We start from the raw sequence: 19707 nt of genomic DNA, 5'->3' as shown, positions 1-19707 counted from the left end.
ATTCGTCAATATATGTACAGCCTACTCAATGCCTCATCATTACATGCTGTGTTAAGAACAGGTTCTCTCCCACTTGACATCTCTTCCGTTTTGCAGAATTGCGTCTTTTGGATGATCGGCCCTGGACCTGTTGGCCAGGGTCTGGTTGCACAAGACTGCGGGTTGTGGAGAAATGCAGGACGCGCTCACCAGCTGACAGATGAGCCCACAAATTCCCTCAACCCAACTTCTCCAAACCCCAACTTCACCGCCCACGTTAGCGGCGAGAAAAGACCATGACAGTCCGCGACGCGTCGCCTCCGAGGCCGTTGTCAAATGCGGAGCCTGAGGAGATATACAGCGAAACTGTCCGTTTGGAGGAGGAGACGTTCTCCTGGTACGACCCAGACAAGTGGTATCCGGTAAGGATTGGGGAGGTCTTTGAATCACGGTACCAGGTTCTACTGAAGCTCGGCTTTGGTTCTGCATCGACTTCGTGGCTATGTCGAGACTTACGGTAATTTCAACACAGTCACGATGTGGAACACAGAGACTGACTTTCCCCCAGGGAACACTCCTACGCAACTCTCAAGGTATATGCTACGGGAAATAGCCAAGCGTCCGTAGAGAAAAACGTACTCCGTCATTTGGGAGATATTACCTCCGACCACCCTGGCGCTAGGCTCATACGAGTGGCGAAGAACACGTTTGAGCTCCCTGGGAAGAAAGAAAACCACATTTGTCTCGTGTTAGAGACACTCGGCATATCTTTGGCTGATATACGAGAAATGGCGGGCGGCAAGGTTCCCGCCAATCTTCTCAAAGGTCTTATCTACGGCGTTTTGCTTGGGATAGACTACCTGCATTCAGTTGCAAGGGTAATTCATACAGGTATGTGGCTTGTGCACGCCGTGCCACTATGATTGGGAGTTGATGTGAGACGCTAGACATACAGGATGGAAACATCATGCTGTCGGTCAAAGATCGCAGTGTTCTCGACAGACTCGTCGAGGACGAATTGGAGCTTCCGAGTGCACGGAAAATCCTAAGGGACCGGATAATCTATGCGTCTACAGGTCTTGAAATACCGGACCAACCTGGGGAGCCGGTAATAGCGGACTTTGGAGATGCAAGAATCGACGAGGGTGCGTTTGATTTTGAAGAAGAAGCCATGCCAGACTTGTACCGAGCACCTGAAATAGTGCTTGGAGTGCCATGGAACGAGAAGATCGACATATGGGCGTTGGGTTTGTTGGTAAGTCAGCTCAGCCGCAGGATGGTTGGCTACCTTACTCATGATAACATCAAAAACAGGTATGGGATCTGTTCGAAGGTAAACTGTTGTTCAAGACCAGATTGAGAGATCCAAAGGCGTCAAAAGTGGCGCACTTCGCAAGAATGATATCACTGTTGGGACCACCGCCTGAGGATCTTTTAGAACGGGGCTCATCTTGGAAGGAGTTTTTCGGTAGTGATGGCAAGTTGTTTTGTTTCTATACAGCCGCGTTGTCTCTCTAACGTCATCAGTCATTAGGCCGCCTTGTATTTGATGTCGAAGTTCCCGAGACATCCCTCGAAGATGAAGAAGAAAACCTGGAGGGAATCGAAAAGGATGAATTTCTAGTTTTCATTCGAAAGATGCTCCAGTGGAGGCCAGATGACAGACTCTCAGCGCAGGAGTTAATGGAAGATCCCTGGCTACGATCCTAGTCACTGGAGAAATGAACCTCTATTTACCGAATCATTTGGATCGACCAAAAGGCATCTTTGGTTACTACAGTCAGGCTAGTGGTGCGCCATAAGCGTCAGTTATCATCTGTGAGATATCTGAAAAACGTGGACTTGAGCCGTTGTTCTGCTGCTGTACTCTAATTATACGTGTAATACTTTGGATTCCTGTTCCTGGCGATGAGGAGAAATAACCGAAAACGCAGAACAAGAGACTTAAGAACCTGTACGGCACAAACTTGAATTTTTCCATCTCCGGTACAGCTTGGCAGAAAGCCGCAAAGGTCAAAAGCCACATTGTGAATAAAAGCTCTTCCTCGCTTTTTTCTCATTCGAGTATTTTTTTCTTCGATACAAATCCTTTCCCCTCTCAAGTCTCTGAAACAGTTCTACCGCGCCTGTTTCTACTTATCTTATTCTCTACACTTATGCGACCATCGAAAAGCCGCCAGCATCAAGTATGAAGAATCTCGACAAGTCGTGTCTGGATGTCATTCGGACTCGGCAGCCGGTTTTGCTATTCGACGGGCCCATGCTATCAGCCTACTATGTCGAAAACCTCATTAGGCAGTCCCCGAGCAACCTCACATCATTGAAGGGGAAATGTCTACCTTTGGAAATCTGGCTCGAAATCTTGGAATTCACGAAGCTCGACACCCGGTCCTGCCTCCTACAGCCGCTACTGATCCGAGAAGACGGAGAATCTTCCACACTGGTCTGCAAAGAAATTGTCGAAAGACGCTTTGTGGCGATATTGATGATCCTTCCGCAGGTATGTGGTACTACGAAACATACTTCAGAGACCCTCTGCAACAAACCGACAACTATTCGGTGGATGCGTCCGAGTTTCCTTGTCCGTTCAAGGTTCCAGATATGGAGTCAGAGACCGCCGAAATTGAAATCGACGTTGCCTACTTAAGTCCTGACAACGATTTCTTGTTCTACGACTTGAATGTCCCGGAGGTCATTGCATGGGTTGAGGGGCGCGAATGCGGCTTATGCTCCGGCTTGCGCTGGTTGTGCCCTTGTTGCCAGCCTGGCAGCCAAGCTTTGGAATGGTTGTCCTGCCGAGGAAGCCATTATGGCAGTGCCGGGGGTTTGTTCCTTTGCCCATTGTGCATGGGTCAAGATGTATCGGAAGACACTATTAATCGCCTGGCGGATGAGGACAGATGGGGAGAGGATGAGCTCGAAGACATAGAAGATTTTGATAAACGGTGGCAAGAACGTTTCATAGAACTTGGATATCGCTGGGAGTAAACCAATCCTTTGGGTCAGGCTGTTTACGGGGAGGCATTTTGAAAATAAAGTCTGAACAAAAAGGTTTTCAAACATGACAGTTACAACTCAGTTGGGTTTAAGTGCTCGTGTATTACGTACAGTGAAGCTCAACAGCGACATTTCATTACTATCACTGTGAATACCTAAACCATCCAAGTGCAATGCCGTCGTCTCCATGCTGCCAGTGCCTATGCAAAGTCGGCCTCATTATAGAACACCACGATACAGCTCGACATCGCGCGCCGTCCAATTAGGTTGTTCATGCAGCTGGAAAAGTCCTTGGCGGACATGTTTTGATTTTTCTTTGGCATCCGAGTGGATCGACATTGTAATCTCTCTATGTGTCGTTGCATTGCGATGTCAAACGCTGGGTGGTAATTGGCGCGGTTGCGGGAAACCTCCGGCTCAAACCGGGAATGATGCAACTATCCGCGGAATGGGTAGAGGAGCGTATCACAGGGCTTGCGGCTAGAAGACAAACATCAGCACTGAACATACATGGCCCCGCATTGTCTTCATGCTGTTGTTGCGATTGATCTCAAAAGAAATTGACCTACATATGAAGACATTGGCAAGTCTTGGCATCACCACCAGTCTCTGTCTGGCAACCTAACGGAAATCGTCTACCTCACAACCACAGACAACTATCTCCTGCTGACAGAGTCTATCAAAGGCCTCATGGAATACTTTCACTGGTGCGAAGACATGTCTATGGAGCCTATCTTGGATGTTTGGGCTGGTCTTGGACTTGCAGGCCTCCCGCCGTTGATGGGTGCGGAGCTTGAACCATTCGTTGAGGACGCGATTCGCGAGATAGAAGTTGGTCACCTTCTACTATTCGAAACCTATCACCCCAGGCTAACATGTGCAGTTTGTCATCGGCGACATCAACACCTCGGGAGGCGCACTTCGCGCTTCTCTTGGACATCCGGAGCCATACCCACTCAAGTTCGTCGAGATTGGAAACGAAGATAATCTCGCTGGTGGCTGCGAGTCCTACAAACAACGGTTCGTGCAGTTCTTTGACGCCATCAAGGAGGCTTACCCGCACCTCACCATCCTCACATCCACATCCGACCGCAACTGCCTGCCGGACCCAATCCCCGAGGGTGCATGGCTCGACTTCCATGACTACAACGTCCCGGAGAATTACATCAACGCATTCGACTTCTACGACGACTGGGACCGCGCTCATCCTGTCTTCATCGGCAAGTACGCCAGGTGGGGCGTCAAGTGGTCCGACATGCGAGGTGCCTGTTCTGAGGCGGTTTACATGATGGGCTGGGAGCGCAACGCGGATTTGATCAAGCTGGCCGCGTATGCGCCTACGCTGCAGAATTACGATCCCGTCAACGGTCAATGGACTGTAAGACATTGTTCCTTTCGTGGAGACTCACGCACTCTGCTAATGTATCTTTGGCTAGCCCAACCTCATCCCGTTCACCAACAAGCCCAACGGCATCGTTTACACCCCGTCGTACCATGTTAAGAAGATGTTCGCCAATAATCACGGTGATGTTGTCGTTCCCGTCACGGCTGACGCGGAGGTCAATCCAGGTAGGCTCTTTCACAGTCCTAATGTTCGTGATCTACGATTAACCGTGAACACGTATTTAGTCTGGTGGGCTGCAAGCAAGAAGACAGACGGCCAGTTTATTGTGAAGCTTGCCAACTACGCTTCCAATTCGACTGAGGCTCGCATTCAAATCCCTGGTAAGGCGGGCTTGGAGGCTTCTTTCACTTCCATCACGGCCGGCCCTGACGACGCCAACTCTGTCGAAACCCCTGATGTCATTGCTGCACCCGCAGTGATCAACGTTTCAGGAGATGCCGACGGAATCTTCACTGTTGAACTGGGCCAGTTCGGGGTTGGAGTCTTGGTGGTTTAGACTCGCTCGACTGTGCAGTTTGGGATATTTCGTGGCTATCCAATCCTGGACTCGTCAGGTGGAAGGCCTCTGGCATTGCGATGTAGCTCAGCTTGATCGCATGCGATATTGTTTGACGACGGTGCTGTAATTCAATTCTTCATCAGATGGTTGCACGTAATAATGTAACTATACTGCTTTTAGTAGACAAACACGCTAAACTCCATATTGGTCCTGTGTCAAAGCGATTACCTCTCCTACATGCTCGCTATTGTCGTCATCGTCCTCGTCGTCGTTGGCGCTGTCGCCGGTGATCTTGCCACTATGTTGCCTAGATGCAGCTTATTTACCTGCTGCTCAGACAGGAACAATTAACAGAGCGAAATACATAGGTGTGACTGTGACTGGTCTTCAAGGGCTAGTGTGAGTTGGCTACACCAACCTAAAGCTGTTTAGGTGGTTGAACCGTGAATACTTTGACGGCCAACAGAATACAACCGTCGGACAATCGACGGAATTAGGATATCTGGCCATTAGTAGTCTTTGGCCATGCTTTATTTTGGATACCGAACCATGTGACTGCCAAGCTATACTTTCTCACAATCTATCTCTTAGAATCACAACTTCTCTTAGCACTTGGAGAGTAAAAGTCACTAATTGCGGACCTAAAGATGTGATAGAAAGAATAATCTAAGGCTATGAAATGATTGATACACACTCCTCAAAGCGTGTAAACTTGCTGAACGATTCCAAGTCCTCCTTTACTTCCAAGACACCCATCCGTGAAAAGGAGGTTCCGCAGGGCTCGAGTATCAAGAAATATATCCTTCCAGAGCCCTTCAAACGGGGGATCCGTGGTGCGTTTCCAATGAGGAGAAATCTGAGTTTATTCGATGTACAAAATTCCGTTAGCCTCGTTATAAACTTTGGCCACTTATGCAAGTGGATGACGGCCTTTGAACCGGGGGGTAGCCATCTGGGGAGGACTGGTTTCCTTCCGCGACGACTCGGGGGAACTGGACGAGGTTGGTTCAAATGTGATGGCCGCACAGGCGGGACTACCCGACTGACTATCCGACAGTTTGGTGGTGCTTTAGTGAAGTGTATGGCCACAGAGTCTAGCACGAGCATGCGTGCGTTCATTGCGATGGCAAGCACCGGTAGGTGGGATATCTCGAGAGGACTCGTGTGTAGCATGGTCAAGCCCACCTCGGTATTATCATTCAGTTTGAGACCGACGATGGTTCCTTGAGGCTCGAGGTGGCGGTGTAGTTCATCTGACTCCATGATGAACTCGACTTGTCCCTTCCATCCTGCCCATGACCATGAAGGAAACTCTAATCGCCTTGAAGTAGGTTTCGGTCGGCTTCTCTCTACATATACCCAAAGAAGGCTGTGGAGAAAAGTCGTGGGAGCTGACCTTATGGTTGGAAGGGTGACAAATGGCACTCCTTGTAGTTGAAAGACTGGAATTTTATAGCTTTCCAAATGCGCAATGATACCCATGAAGGCTCTCAGGGCATCCTCTTCGTGAGACATACTTCGAGTTGTGAAATCTTTTACAATATTGTAGAACCTGATGAGAGCAGACATTGGTGTTCTCACGTAGGAATCGTTATGTGATATGCCCTGCAAGAAAAGACCCGAGTTGAAGAAGGAGTAGAGCTTGCCTTGCTTGCAGTGCAGAGTGTCGAAATCCCAGACCAGGGACTCCCGAGCCTGCATGGAATGGCATTCAAAGTAAGCCTCGGAATCGGTGAAGAAAAGAAGACGTCGAGAAAGTAGGGCTTCTTGATGCGTCCATGCCCTTGTGCACCATGTGGAGGATCTGATGAGACTCGGTGGATCATTCGGCATGCGAATGATTCGAAGTCCATCTAATTCCAAGCTTTGCGTTGAGGGGCGCATCTTGGAAAATACGCCGGGAAGTCCATAGTCACTGTGCGAACCAGCAGCAGCGACAATGGTCAACTCAGCCCCCCCATAGATTTTGTCCATTATCTCGATCTGAGACTGTTTGTCGTCCGGATCCTCTTGATTGATGCAGATCTGATCAACCCATAGATATCGATACCCGAGTTTCCGCACCACGATCTGGGCGTCTAGGATACTCCTTGGGAGATGTAGACTCGGAATGACGATGGCTTCAGCTGGGTCGGCCTTATTTGTGCCCCAAATAGAAGTATGCTTTCCATGCTGTCCCCAGACATAGCTGAGAGCGATATAGGGGACCCCTGGCGGGGACTTAACCACCGACACTGGAGTAGCACCACAGTCTATCAGCCTCGAAGGGCCAGTGAGGCAGTCGATTTTGCCGCATAGGAGTTTGTGTCGGCTTTTACAAAACTCCAAGCTCGCAATAATAGTTTCGTACTGAACCTCCGGAGATAGGATTTGAGGTTGGAAAAGTTGATGATGCGTTTGAATCGTGCTCGAGCAAAGCACGAAACTCGCCCCTGCTCCAAAAGCCGGATGTGCGTTGGAATCCGATGGCACCACCGCAAGATGCGGTATGTCTTGATCAAGCAATCTAACCGGGAGTCGCTTGAACGTTTGGCCTAATGTCTTGGTGTATCCGGAGTAGGCGCGAAGCTGTAAGTCTTGAACCGTTGATGGTTTTGACGTTACGTGATTCTGCCCCTCTCTGAACAATCGACACAAAGCACACGTAATTGACTCAGCGTTGTCGGATTTGTCGCAAAGGTTAGCGACTAAGCAACCTTGCTGTGGCCTAGCTCGGAGTTCGGTGGCCGTCAAGCGCAAAACGGCTTTGAGGTCTATAGAGGAGCATCGACTGCAGAGCTCGGAAGGTGGGATATCTTTGCAGGGCGCCATGAGTTTGGCCAATAGTAAGGGTCTAAATTTTGATTGTTGTTTTAACTGTGGTATTTTGTCAATGTCCTTTTCGGTGTAATGAACTCTCGGTCACCTACCAACAGTGTAGTGAACAGCCATATTCTTCGATGTTTCACGCTTGACCTATGTCGAAATGTGTGAGTCCGCTCTGCCCTTTTATCAAGGGTAATGGGCATGATCTTCTCAAGCGGTGAAGGTAAGTGATTGTAAAAATACAGTTGGGATATCAAGTAAGCCAATTGCATTGCGGCCAGTCTTACTGGGCGAACTTGGCGATACGCCTTGCCATCTGTCTCACGCTGATTGGCTGTCCGAATGCAATATTGATTTTTCCACTTGAGAAAATTTGAAGGGGCATGCACACATCGCGGTAGAGGCCAAGTTCATGGCCTGATAGTGTAAGTTACTAGGGTCTGAATCCAGGAATCGGCATTTTGATGGTTCAACCGAGGCTGCACGAAATTGTTGCGAAGAAGGAGATCGAGACGAGGAAGAAGCCTGCACTGAAGCACAACACGTCAATTACTGGTCGGTTTCTGGAGTCTGGCGACGAATGGCTGCCAAGATGGAATTTTGGACATATCTTCTTGCTGAGATGTCCAGTTACCATAAACCGTAAATCATAGGTACTTAGCAGGCATTCAGCTTTTCTTGGTTGTCAAGCCCTTGATTTCATCAGAGTAATTTCAAATCATCTTATTCATTCAAACCTCTTGAAGGAAGTGATCTCGTTTATTTCTTATTCTTTTTATATGAATACAATATTATTGACAGCCCGTAGATAGGACGTGCAGCAATAAGGCTGGGAGCCCCCTCAGTACACGCAGTAATGCTGCATAACAATCGGATTCGGAAAAGGGCGGTTCTCTACAACTACCTTCAATATCTTTTACTGTGAAGAGCCAATGGGAAAATTGAAGAATCGGGAAAACTAGTCATGTTCGTGACTCGAACATACTAAAATTTGTCGCAGTAAAACTCTCCCACCGGATGACCTATCAGACCCAATAATGGGAGCCGGTGAATAATGGGATGGTTGGGCTCCTGAATCAACCTCTCAGAGTAGAACCGAATTTCCAGAACACCTTGCTGTTGAAATTAACAAAATAGTGTTCTATCACACGATACATTTCGAATCGATGATGCCGTGCTAACACCAGGAAGTAATTGACGGAGCATCCACCAAGTCATGTCTCCGACAGAACGAATCCTGCGGGACCAAGCCAAGGCCATCGGAAGCCGACGGGATGATTCTCAATCTCTGCGTCTTCTATCTCGCACTTCTGAAGCTGATATCGGAATTCGAATCCCTGAGGAAGGAAAGTATAATTAATTGAGGCATTGCTGCTTTCATACACGTTTCTGGCTGGGCTCGGTCAACCCGCGAAGCAGTCTTATTTAAAAGCTCTGCCCTCCGGTGGTTGACTACTTTGTCTATTCCAAGAGTACCATACCCAACCCACTTTCGTTTCATTCATCCGTACCACGCTCGCTTCAGATGCAAAGCAAAATTCATTGTGTGAGTACCTGGTGCAGCCCTTAAGGGATGAGATTCAAGTATTGACACATACCCAGGGATACAACTTCAACGCCGCCAACATGCAAATGACAACTTTTACCGCTGCCCTTGCCGGCATCTTCTTTGCCGCCTCTGCCAGTGCCACATGCACCACATCCTGGCCTGGCTTCACCTGCCGCAGCACCCAGCTGGGCTGCTGCTTGGACATTAGCTACGGGGTGGCTGAGCAGAACGGCAAGGACGAGAATTGGAGATACGACTGGAGTAGATCCAACTGCAACACCTGCAAGCCTTGAGAAAAGGAGTTCTTGCCTAAGATGAAGATTTTAGATTTCAATTATGAGCAATGTTGCCAAACTTCTTTTTCTGTGAATTACTGCTTGTGAATCTCTCGCTGTAGCACGGGCATTTCCATCTTTTCTCACTTCTTGGGCGAGTTGTTGTTCACAGGCATCTAGGATGACTTGATTGCCTTGGAATCCCTATTGTGTTATAATGACGCCTGTGAGCGAATGGATTCATAAACACCCCTGATTGATCATCCCAAAGGACAAAGTTCGGGTTGAGATCATGAGAGTTGAAAGGCAATTGATACATTAAAATTAATCGACACGCTGCTATGTAACTTCTATTTCCCTTTTTATGTCCCCGGAGACAGTAATCCTCCGGGTCCCAGAACCATGCATTGCGAGCCTGAGGGAGCGGCAGGCAAGCGAAATGGTGATCATCAAGTCGTCAAGTATTCATGTTCCATCGGCCGAATGCGCTCGGCCCTCTCGAAGGATTCGGATCCCTTAGGCAACGCCCTGGATCTCCTTGATGGGAGTCAGCAGAGTAATAATGTCGCACTTGATGTCCCGCGTCGAGTAGAACTGGCCGATCGTCCAGTTGGGGTTCTGCCAGGACGTCTCCTCGCACTTGAGATCGGCAACCGCGTTACCCTTAGCGGTGTATCGTGCCCTGTCACAAATCATCAGCGTCCATCCTTCATCCTCATCATCTAGGAAGGAAAAACCTACGGGTACTGAGGGTCGTCGTTGCAAGTCCAGCTCTGGTTCAGCGTGACGGCGCCGTCGGGCCGGCTGAACGTGAACGAGGTCGCCGTGCTCTCGCCGTCGGGCGCCTTGCACTGGTACACCTGCTCGCCGTAGAAGAAGTCGTTGAGGCGGCTGCTGGCGGCCCCGCAGGAGACGGCGTAGTCGAGGACCGGGTTGGTGACGTTGAAGCTGATGTAGCCCCACGAGTTCTGGTGGGAGGGCGTGCTGAAGATGTAGCTGGCGTGGAAGTCGAAGTCGGTCAGGGTCCATTCTGAGACTTTTCCGGACTTTTGGCCGCAGCTGGGCTCGTCGCGGGCGACGAGGGGCGCTGCGAGAGCGGGTGTGAGGAGGAGGAGGGCGGAGAGGAGCTGCATGTTGGCGGTGGTGGCTGTTTTGGAGATGAGAAGTATTAGATTAGATGAGATGTCGTGAGATCGGATTAAGATGCGATGAGATGAGATGAGATGAACTGTTCTGCGAGGTTGAGGCGGGTTGCTGAGAATAAGCTGTCATGTTCGGACGGGAGAACCTCAGTTTAAATAAACTCAACCTCATCAAGGGTCGGAGAAAAAAGATCGTCAGATGTTGGTTGGTTCCGTGACTCCATCCAGCCATACCATTTCGCCCCCGTCGCATGAAAGTCGGTAAAGCCGGAGGGGGCTATACGCCGCTAAACATGACGTAGCACCGAGTTGTTCTTCTCGTATTCCCCTCCTGCGAGGGAATGCCATCGCCTTTCAGCCCATTCTCCCATTCTTTTCCCATGCATCACCCCTCCAAACGTACCGCGGATCATGGCCGTTGGCAGCTAAGCGGGAGAAACAAAAAGAGGGGCCGCAGGGAGCGCGTCGAATTCTCCGATTCCGGTTGCGACGGACGCAGGCACCATTGCTTGCGCCTGGGCGGAACCGAGGATGCCATTATTAGAATGGGCTTTTTTGTCTTTCACATCATGCGGAGGCCGGCAGCTAAACAGTCAAGTCTTACTGGTGGCCGATCTCTGGCTCGTATTGGCAGCGGAAGCTTGTCTAAAGGCACTGGTTTGGTGCGCATTAACGGTCACACACACAGCCCGTCGAATGCAGCCACGATCCCCGGTCGATTAGGGACGTTGGGATGGTGGCTGGCGTGGTGGTCGGTGTGGTGTGTTGGGACGGTCTTCAGGGTCCTTGGCTGCTCGGTGCCGGCTGGGCGGTCTTGTTCGATGGGACGGGACAAGATCTTCTTCGTTACATTCTTCGCATTACGAGGAAGAATAGATGAACAGTGCACCTTTACCGATGCATGTGGTGAATGGAACGCAACGCTGGCGGGTGAATACGGTATCGCCAACTGCCGCATCGCATCGATGCAGATGCATCATCGAAGGTGACGGAGCTGAATCTCCACGGCCTTTTTGCGCTGCTTCGCTCCACCGAGGGGACCACTTTCGGTCGGCGCTTGTCACGCTCGTCATGCCACCGGGGCCGATCGACGGGGCGGAGTCTGACGGGAATCATGGGATGGATCTTTGTCCACCCAGCCATTTCAGACCCGTACTAGACTCCTAGACTCGGAGAGATTTCGAAGAGCTGCCCGCTTCTCGCCTCCGTCATTCTGTAGCGCAAGAAACGTTACAGCGGTTGAGGCTGTGTGTGTTCTTCACCGACTCGACTCGTTCCTGAACGACTGGCCGGATCGCGACCTTAACTTGTTCGGCCGAGTGAACTCTATTGACCTTCTCTGCTGTGTAGCCCCAGGAAACGGTCTATCGGTTTCGGGAGGGCGCACCGGATCTGACCGCCTCATCGCCGGTGAGTATTTTGGGGAGCTGAGCGGAGCGGTCTGTAACTATCCAGCGGTCGCTGGGGTAGTTGAGAACGCGTCCAGATTCTTTCCTGTGGTGTTTGTATCGAAGACGGTGAGAATGAATCGACAGCGAGAGAGATGATCATGCCATACTTGGTCGACGGAGACAACAAACAGGAATTTCTATGGTAGCATGTCTCAGGGCAGGATACGAAAGGTCTCACTTCTCACGACGGCACCAGCCGCATAAAGTTGCCGCGGCGTCGAGTGGCTTCGGAAATCAGACACGCATGTGTCACCATCGCGGAACGTGCAGTGTGAGAAGATTGGCATTCACCAAAGATCGGGGTTTGCTTGGGAAGCGCTCAATTCAATGGCTCAGCCTGACAAGAAGAGACAGCGCCAGATCTGATGGGCCTGAGATGAATGAGTATGAGAATGAGCATGAGATGGTTGAAGATGAACAGTCGCAGCCACTCGAGCCACGTTGAAGAAGATATGAACTGAGAACTCAAAAAAAGGAAGTAAAAAGATCATGTGCGCATTGCGAACGAGTGAAGCTCATTCAGTCGATGAACTCGATGAAATCTCACGAGGAAAATGTGAGAGAACCGGAATACTCAACTCGGCTACCCGAAAGACATCAGCCACATGAATGTGGCGTCCGTAATTTGTGGCTGGAGTCTGCTTCCATCAGGTTCCGGTCGGTCCCGATGCTCCGGGCCATCCAGAAACAGGCGGAACAAGCGGGAAGACCTGAGCCTATGAAGATGCTTCCATCACCCACGCCCGGGGCCCGAGTCACGGAGCCGGGCACATGGCCCCCAACATCCTTCCCGACAGGCCCAAAGCCTCCGGAGTAGTGTGTCTCATCGAGAGAGATAAGATCTATCGTGATGAGGGGTAAACTGGGTGATCAAACAGTCCCGCGCCCAGGTTTTCTCGCGAAGGGCTGCAGAGAAGAAAGATCAACCCTTGAGAGTTGCAAACATGCAGAGTCTTATTCGGGCAGTTGAATCTCGCCCCAATCTGCTTACTGTATTGCCTCTCTTCTCTTCCTATAATCTCACGTCCTCTCTCCTCGTGATAGAATCTCGGGCAAACAAGAACCAAGTCAGAAGACAATCAAAGGGTCTAGATTCCGCCTTCTTCTTTTCGAAGCGCGGGGGAGGGGTAAACAGTTTCCAGCCCACCAACCCGCACGCAGATCGTACATGGAAACTTGCAGATTCGCCCATCCGGGCCATCCGCGAATCACAACCCTCGTCAATCCACGTTCTCATTTCCCGCGACGCGCGATTCGAAGGCTCACGAACCGATCCCGCGCGAGCCAAGTGCCCCACGTGGGTGCCTTGGTTTGGCCAAAATGGAAGAGGAGGGAATCGTCGGGTGGGGCCTCTTGGTCACAGCTTCCCGAGTCTTCGACTTTCCAGGTTCCCCGAGTTGGCTGTTGATACAGAGCAGAGTGGAGGATGTGGAATTTTCTAGACAAGAGGCGTGTTAGGTACATAGGCGAAAGGAACGCGCCGACGACTATCAGGGACCAAGTCCACGTTCGTTCGTCCGATTCAGTTTCACAAAAGAGTCCCGGATACCAGAGACACCTGAAGCGCCGTAGCCGCAAAGTCCACCAGAAAGAGTCAGTCCCGTGGGAGGGGTTAGATGGGTTTTGTTGCATTCAGTCGTTGGGTGACCTGATGCGGCCTGTTAATAAATATCTCCAACTGCGACAAGCTGAGCATGCCGCCGCCCCTCCTGATGGCGGCAACCACCCCGCTCCTCCCCCTTCTCATTCCTCAAGACACCCCAGAGGCACCGCTGTAGGTCGTGATCAGGCCCTTGCTGATACCTCGTCTGCCATCATGAACAAAGTCGCCATCCTGACCTCGTCGACGCACGAGCCCGGCGTGAATATCCGCCAGCGCTCCCTCATCGCCCTCCTCGGACCGACCTTCGACCTCGCCGTCCGCTTCCAGAGGCTCGTCACCCTGGCCTCGTCTCTCCTCTTCGTCTACGGCCACCTGCTCGCCAGTTCGACCCTCACGTCTGGGGTTGTCGCGACCAGGCTGTTCGTCGCTCACTCGGCCTGGTTTTCCCAGAAAACGTTCTGCACGCTCCGGAAATCGACACGAAGCGCGTGGAACTCCAAGAAGATCCGACAGCTGAGGAAAAAGGTCTTCATGGAGTTCGCGACAACTATACTCGGGCCCGGGGGTAACATGTTGATCATCATGGTCTTCTGGCCGGGGTGGATCTTCATCATCGGCGCTCTCGTCGCCATGCGGATGTTGGCGGGCTGAAAGAAGTCCGAGACAGCCTTTCGGCATGATCACTCTCCACAACCCGCCCCCGGCTGATATGTCTCCTCGACGACGATACATCGCCTCTCACCTCGAGAAGAAGAAAGTGTTACCGCCGGCGTCCTTCCGAACCTCGTTCTGGTAATCCTTCTCGGGGTCGAACTGCTGCCACATGCTCGCTGGGTAGATGTGCTTGTTGCGCTCATACCAGCGCCGATCCACCACCTTCGTGAGAGTCGCGTCGTCGGTCGCACCCTCGAGGGTATTGATATCGGGGAGCGCCTTCGCCGCGGTCGCCTTGGCCCTGAGCGCCGCCGCGGTAGTCAGGCCACCGTCGGGGACCGCGGGAGCCTCCTCGGTCTCAGACTCTTCTGTCTTGGGAGGAGCTTCCGCGGAATATGTGAATAACTGCTGGCCATCGGGGCCGGTACTCTTGTTGATAATGAAGAAGTAGAATTCGTAGTGCTGGAACAGTTAGAACATACCCACCAATCGAAGGAAGAATTGACTCACATGCGGAATAATTATCGACCCCCTCACAAGCATCAAGTCGTCCACTCCAACTCGTGCCCATTCTCTCCGTGCATTGGCCTTTTCTCCGACTCCCAGTTCTGCTCCGACCTTGCGACTCTTGTCCAAAAACACCCAGACGTGGTCGCCCTTCTTGACGCGCACCGTTCCTCCGGGTATGTTGGAGCCGTCGTAGAAAACAAAGGGAATGGCGATCTCGGTGGCCTTTACAGCCTCCTGGATGGCCAGAAACTCGCGTCGCAAAGCCTCTCTCTCCGCAGCCTCGCGTCGCAAGGCAGCCTTGGACATGACCTTGGGCACGAACGCCACGGAAGAGTTCGCGACGACTTTGGTTTTCTTCTCTCCCTTGTCGGCGCCATCCTTTTCCGCATCCTTCTTGCCCTTCTTTATCGGCACCGAGCCCTCCTCTTCCTCTTCCTCATCGTCGCCGAAAGACAGCTTGCTGCCGCCGACCTTCTTCTTTTTCTTCTTCGGCTTGCTCGCGCCGCTGCCCGAATCACTACCGGGGTCAGGCGTCTCCGAGTGTGATCGATTGGGGGTGGAGGTGCCGGAGAGGGCGGCTTCTCGTTCGCGTTCTTGCTGATCGAGGACTTCGGCGCGTCGCTTGCGGAAGTCGGAGAGCTGGACGAGGCCGACGGTGTTGCTCGACAATCTTTCGGTAGTGGTTTGATTGGGCGCCGTAAAGCGCGACGGCGCTTGGTCGGACATTGTTGGGTGAGATAGGCAGGGCCTTGAGGTGTCGAGACGACGAAAGTGATCGGCTGAAGATCAAAGTTGACGACATTCAGCAAATGCAAGCAACGTGCGGCGTCGCTTTTTGGCCTCAATTCCCACGGTGTGACTGGACCCACATCCCGCGGTGGACCCTCCGTTGGCAGCCCCACTTCATCCCGCCTTTCAGCTTGCCCCGTCACTTTGTCAAGCGAGGCGAGGCGAGTGAGCTGTTCTCGCTCCAATTCCCCCGCCACCTCATTATCTCATAGCTCATATTATCGCCTTGTCCTTGCCGATGTGACCATTAGTCCCCTCCTCGAGTTGTTTCGTCTTCGTTCTGTTTGCATTTCAGTAAGATAGACCCGTTTGATCCGCTTTTCGACGGCTTCTCGGTCTCGGTTGTACTTGTTGAAGCTCCCCTCACCGCCGCTAATTTGGTGTCACCCGTTTGCGTCTTGATACCCGGGATAACCATGGAAACTCGGCCGGTTGACAAGACATCCGCGCCGTACAACGGCCCTGGCGCTTATCCGTCAGGAGCACCAACGGGAGACCAGTATCGTCCGTCCCAGTCTGAGTATTCTCGTCCTTCCAAGCCTGACGATTACTCCCGTGTTTCCAAGCCTGAGGACTACTCTCGTCCCTCCAAGCCTGAGGACTACTCTCGCCCTTCCAAGCCTGAAGATCCTTCTCGTCAGTCCCGGCCTGAAGATTACCCCCGCCCTTCCAAGCCTGAGGATTACTCCCGTCCCTCCCGGGCTGCTGCTGAAGATTACTATCGTCCGTCGCGACCCGACGACTATCCCCGGCCGTCCGACCAGTATTCCCGTCCACCCCAGCCCGGGACGCCTTCGGCGCCATACAGCAACTATGGTCCGCCTCCGCCGATCCCAGCCGTCGCCGTCCAGCCTCCGATCGAGCAGATGGCAGGTCCCGCGGCCTATCCCACCCCTCACTCACAGCACGGGACCATGGCCGAGGTCCCCAAGCCCGCCACCGCCCTGAACCCTCTCACGACGACGACGCAGGACCTCAAGTCGCTCAAGACGAGCACGCAGTTCGCCCTGCGCGAGTACCTATCTCTCCAGCGCAAGAGAGGTCGCCTCGACGGTGCCACGTCGCTGGACCTGGAGAACCAGATCCAGGCCCAAGGACGCATCGTCCTGGGGGACCTCAAGACTCTGCGGAAGGAGGTGGGGGTGGTGATCAAGGAGGGTGAAAACCATCGCTGGAGAAACTGGCTCATCGGTGGTGCTGTGTGAGTGGCCTTTCGTCATTCGCTGCTTTGGGCGGCGTCAGCTAACTATCCCAGGGCAACTTTTATCCCAGCCGTGAAGAGAATCTTTCGACGCTCAACGGCGGATAAGGGGACCAGCATGGCAACTAACAACACAGAGTACGCCTTCTCCCGTAGCAAGGCCCTTCTCGAACGCATCAAGGATAGTGTGCTCGGTCGCAACAGCTTTGCCAGCATCGCCTTCTTCGTCTTCGCCGTCCTTTACGTCTTCTCCAATGAGGTGTCTCTACTAGTAGCCAAGACGGTCTCGAAGCGCCTCAAGAGGCTCAGCGCCAAGATCGAAAGGGGAGACATCGAGGTCGTTGATAGTGACATGCAGTACCTGGAGGGCTGGCGCTGGAGAGTGTTGATGTGGGGTCAGTAATGAAGTTCATGAGCCTGCGGCATATGATGGATGAGTAGATGACGGCATTGCATAACGACAGTGTGGATTTCCCTTGCCTTGTTTCAATTTTGGACATTTTCATGAGCACACATCTGGAAGGGTAATTATAGCTCAGCTGAGAGCTAGAAAGTTAAACGGCTTTGTCTCTGATTGTTCTTCAGTGAGATTCTTGTTCATTGATGTGTGTGAATGGAATTTAACGGGGTATTTGTATGCGTCAAAGACATTTGCTGCTTTGCTGCATGTGTGGTATTGTCATATCCCACGAAATGCCCCACACGAAATCTGCTGATTGGTAAATTGGCCTCCCTAAACATCTTCAACTTGGAGGAAAAGACCGTACTGCGCCGCGTTACTTATACGTTCATGTGCATCTTGTTCTTATTTTGCAGTTGCTGAAAAAGAAGAAGCTCGGTCTTCTCAGTCCATACCTCATTTTTTTTCGGCGATCGAAACAGACATGATAGGCAAAAAGAGGCGACATTCCGATGCCGACGCGCCTCCCGCCAACGATGCGTCCCTAGCGCAAGCTGTCCGTCGCGCTGAACAGTCAACTTCGAGACCCTCAGAACCTGGGACACATGCAGATACATATTACAGCAAACTCTTCTCAGAGACATTTCAATTGAGCGATTTAGGGAGAGAGGACCCTGCGCTTGGTGCCATGTAACCTGCCACCTCCGAGTCCTCTGTGGTGTGAACAAGACTAACCTTGAAGCAGGTTGAGCGGGAACTCTCTCGACTTTAACGATCCTCTTGCGGTATCACAACTGAACAAGACGCTTCTCAAAACAAAGTTCGGCCTGGAAGTTGACTTTCCACACGACCGCCTCGCTCCAGGAGTAGGGTCCATTCTTTCAAAAACGAGGTTATGCTAATAGTTGCAGGTGCCGCAAAGGCATCGTTACATCCTATGGCTGAAGGAACTGATGGACAGCACCACTTACGATGATCCAGATCGCAAGGTAGTTGGCTTGGACATTGGCACTGGCGCATCTTGCATCTACCCCCTCCTCGGGTGCACCCAGCGACGATGGTCCTTCTTCGCGACTGGTAGGAGTTCCCCACTACTGGTTGACGGAAATCTAACACGTGCAGATATCGACGACAAAAGTATCTCATACGCCAAACGAAACATAGACCGCAACAACCTCCAAAACCGCATCTCCGTCGTCGCCCGCCGCCCAGAAGACAACCTCGTCCCCTTAGACGAGCTGGGTGCCGATACCCTAGACTTCGTCATGACCAACCCGCCCTTCTACAAATCCGAAGAAGAAGCCGAGATCTGCGCGTCCAAGAAGGCCGACCCCAAGAAGTCGGCCTTCACCATGGCGCCGAACGAGCAGTTCACCTCCGGCGGCGAGCTCGGTTTCGTCGGGAGGATCCTGGAAGACTCGCTCGTCCTGCGAGAGCGGGTGCAGTGGTACACGGCCATGTTCGGGATGAAGTCGAGCTTCGAGACGTTCATCGGCAGGCTCCGCGAGCACAAGATTGACAACTACGCCGTGACGGAGTTCGTGCAGGGACAGCACACGAGGAGATGGGCCGTCGCGTGGAGTTTTGGGTCGATGAGGCCTTCTGATAAGGCCGCGAGGGGGTTGGCGGCTGCGCAGTGGAAGGGGGTGCTGCCGCCGAGTGTGGAAACTGAGGTGATTGGGTTTTCGTTGGACGGGGGAGTTGCGAGGGAGGCGGATAAGGTGCACGAGCTGATGGCGTCGCTGGAGCTGATTTCGTGGGAGTGGGATCGTGAGAAGCTCGTCGGCTTGGGGAAGGCTAGGGAAGATGTATGGAGCCGAGCGTGGAGGCGAAAGAAGATGCGCGAGGAGCGGGAGGGCAAGACGGTAGACCGGACGGGCTCGGAGGAATGCAGGTTTGCGTTCGAGATCTCTCTGAGCGTGGCACGAGACGGGATCTCTGTTCACTGCCGATGGAGGCAAGGGGACTCTTTCTCGGTGTATCAGAGTTTTTGCGGTTTCCTGAAAACCAGGTTGGCGGACCTGCCAACGCTAGGGAAGTGATGAGGAATAGGACTCAATTAGAATGAGCTTTCGGGACGTGACGAGAACGAAACGTCTCCTGATCAACTTCACACGCCAAAACTCCGTCTTGTTATGCTGCCACGCGTCCGTGAAGCGGCCACTTTCCGAGGCTTTCTAACCCGATCAAGCCGGGCTAGGCTTGCTGCAGATGATTCAGATCATCAATGCTGGCAGTGAACATATCTCACAGTCACTATCTGAAGATTTGATCAGAAGGACATTGTTAAGTGAATGTCCCCGGCCAACAGCTGTGTGGGCAACGAACTTCATCATTCACCTAGACCACAGATGTGAAGAAAAGCATAAATAAGCCGCAGTCTGCCGTGAACCTTGAAAATCTAGTTGTTAGAACCAAGTAACTAATTTCAAACAAAAGATAATTCGA

At 52.1% G+C, this 19707-nt stretch overlaps 5 protein-coding genes across 5 annotated transcripts; 3 read left to right on the top strand and 2 right to left on the bottom strand.

The window, feature by feature from the left end:
• Positions 1-275: 275 nt before the first annotated feature.
• CkaCkLH20_02065 (alpha-n-arabinofuranosidase a) lies at positions 276-9527 on the top strand (the record flags this gene model as incomplete). The annotated part of the gene is made up of 9 exons (XM_038884784.1): positions 276-496; positions 548-870; positions 927-1234; positions 1294-1312; positions 3662-3807; positions 3860-4354; positions 4413-4545; positions 4606-4856; positions 9288-9527. The coding sequence occupies 9 exons, from the start codon at positions 276-278 to the stop codon at positions 9525-9527; spliced, it is 2136 nt and encodes a 711-aa protein (XP_038749572.1).
• Positions 9528-10025: 498 nt separating this feature from the next.
• CkaCkLH20_02064 (uncharacterized protein) lies at positions 10026-10642 on the bottom strand (the record flags this gene model as incomplete). The annotated part of the gene is made up of 2 exons (XM_038884783.1): positions 10026-10191; positions 10251-10642. 2 exons carry the CDS (start codon positions 10640-10642, stop codon positions 10026-10028), a joined length of 558 nt encoding a protein of 185 aa, XP_038749571.1.
• A 3276-nt stretch (positions 10643-13918) lies between these two features.
• Positions 13919-14356, top strand: CkaCkLH20_02063 (uncharacterized protein; the record flags this gene model as incomplete). The annotated part of the gene is made up of 1 exon (XM_038884782.1): positions 13919-14356. The coding sequence occupies one exon, from the start codon at positions 13919-13921 to the stop codon at positions 14354-14356; it is 438 nt and encodes a 145-aa protein (XP_038749570.1).
• Positions 14357-14443: 87 nt separating this feature from the next.
• Positions 14444-15595, bottom strand: CkaCkLH20_02062 (xap5 domain protein; the record flags this gene model as incomplete). Its single annotated transcript, XM_038884781.1, has 2 exons — positions 14444-14821; positions 14870-15595. The coding sequence occupies 2 exons, from the start codon at positions 15593-15595 to the stop codon at positions 14444-14446; spliced, it is 1104 nt and encodes a 367-aa protein (XP_038749569.1).
• Positions 15596-16074: 479 nt separating this feature from the next.
• CkaCkLH20_02061 (uncharacterized protein) lies at positions 16075-19301 on the top strand (the record flags this gene model as incomplete). The annotated part of the gene is made up of 6 exons (XM_038884780.1): positions 16075-16859; positions 16914-17254; positions 17922-17949; positions 18005-18125; positions 18171-18336; positions 18382-19301. 6 exons carry the CDS (start codon positions 16075-16077, stop codon positions 19299-19301), a joined length of 2361 nt encoding a protein of 786 aa, XP_038749568.1.
• Positions 19302-19707: the final 406 nt, after the last annotated feature.

The sequence above is a fragment of the Colletotrichum karsti genome (genome assembly GCF_011947395.1).
Source record: "Colletotrichum karsti strain CkLH20 chromosome Unknown Scaffold5, whole genome shotgun sequence".
Taxonomy (NCBI): domain Eukaryota; kingdom Fungi; phylum Ascomycota; class Sordariomycetes; order Glomerellales; family Glomerellaceae; genus Colletotrichum; species Colletotrichum karsti.
This window is presented reverse-complemented; position numbering and strand designations above follow the sequence as displayed.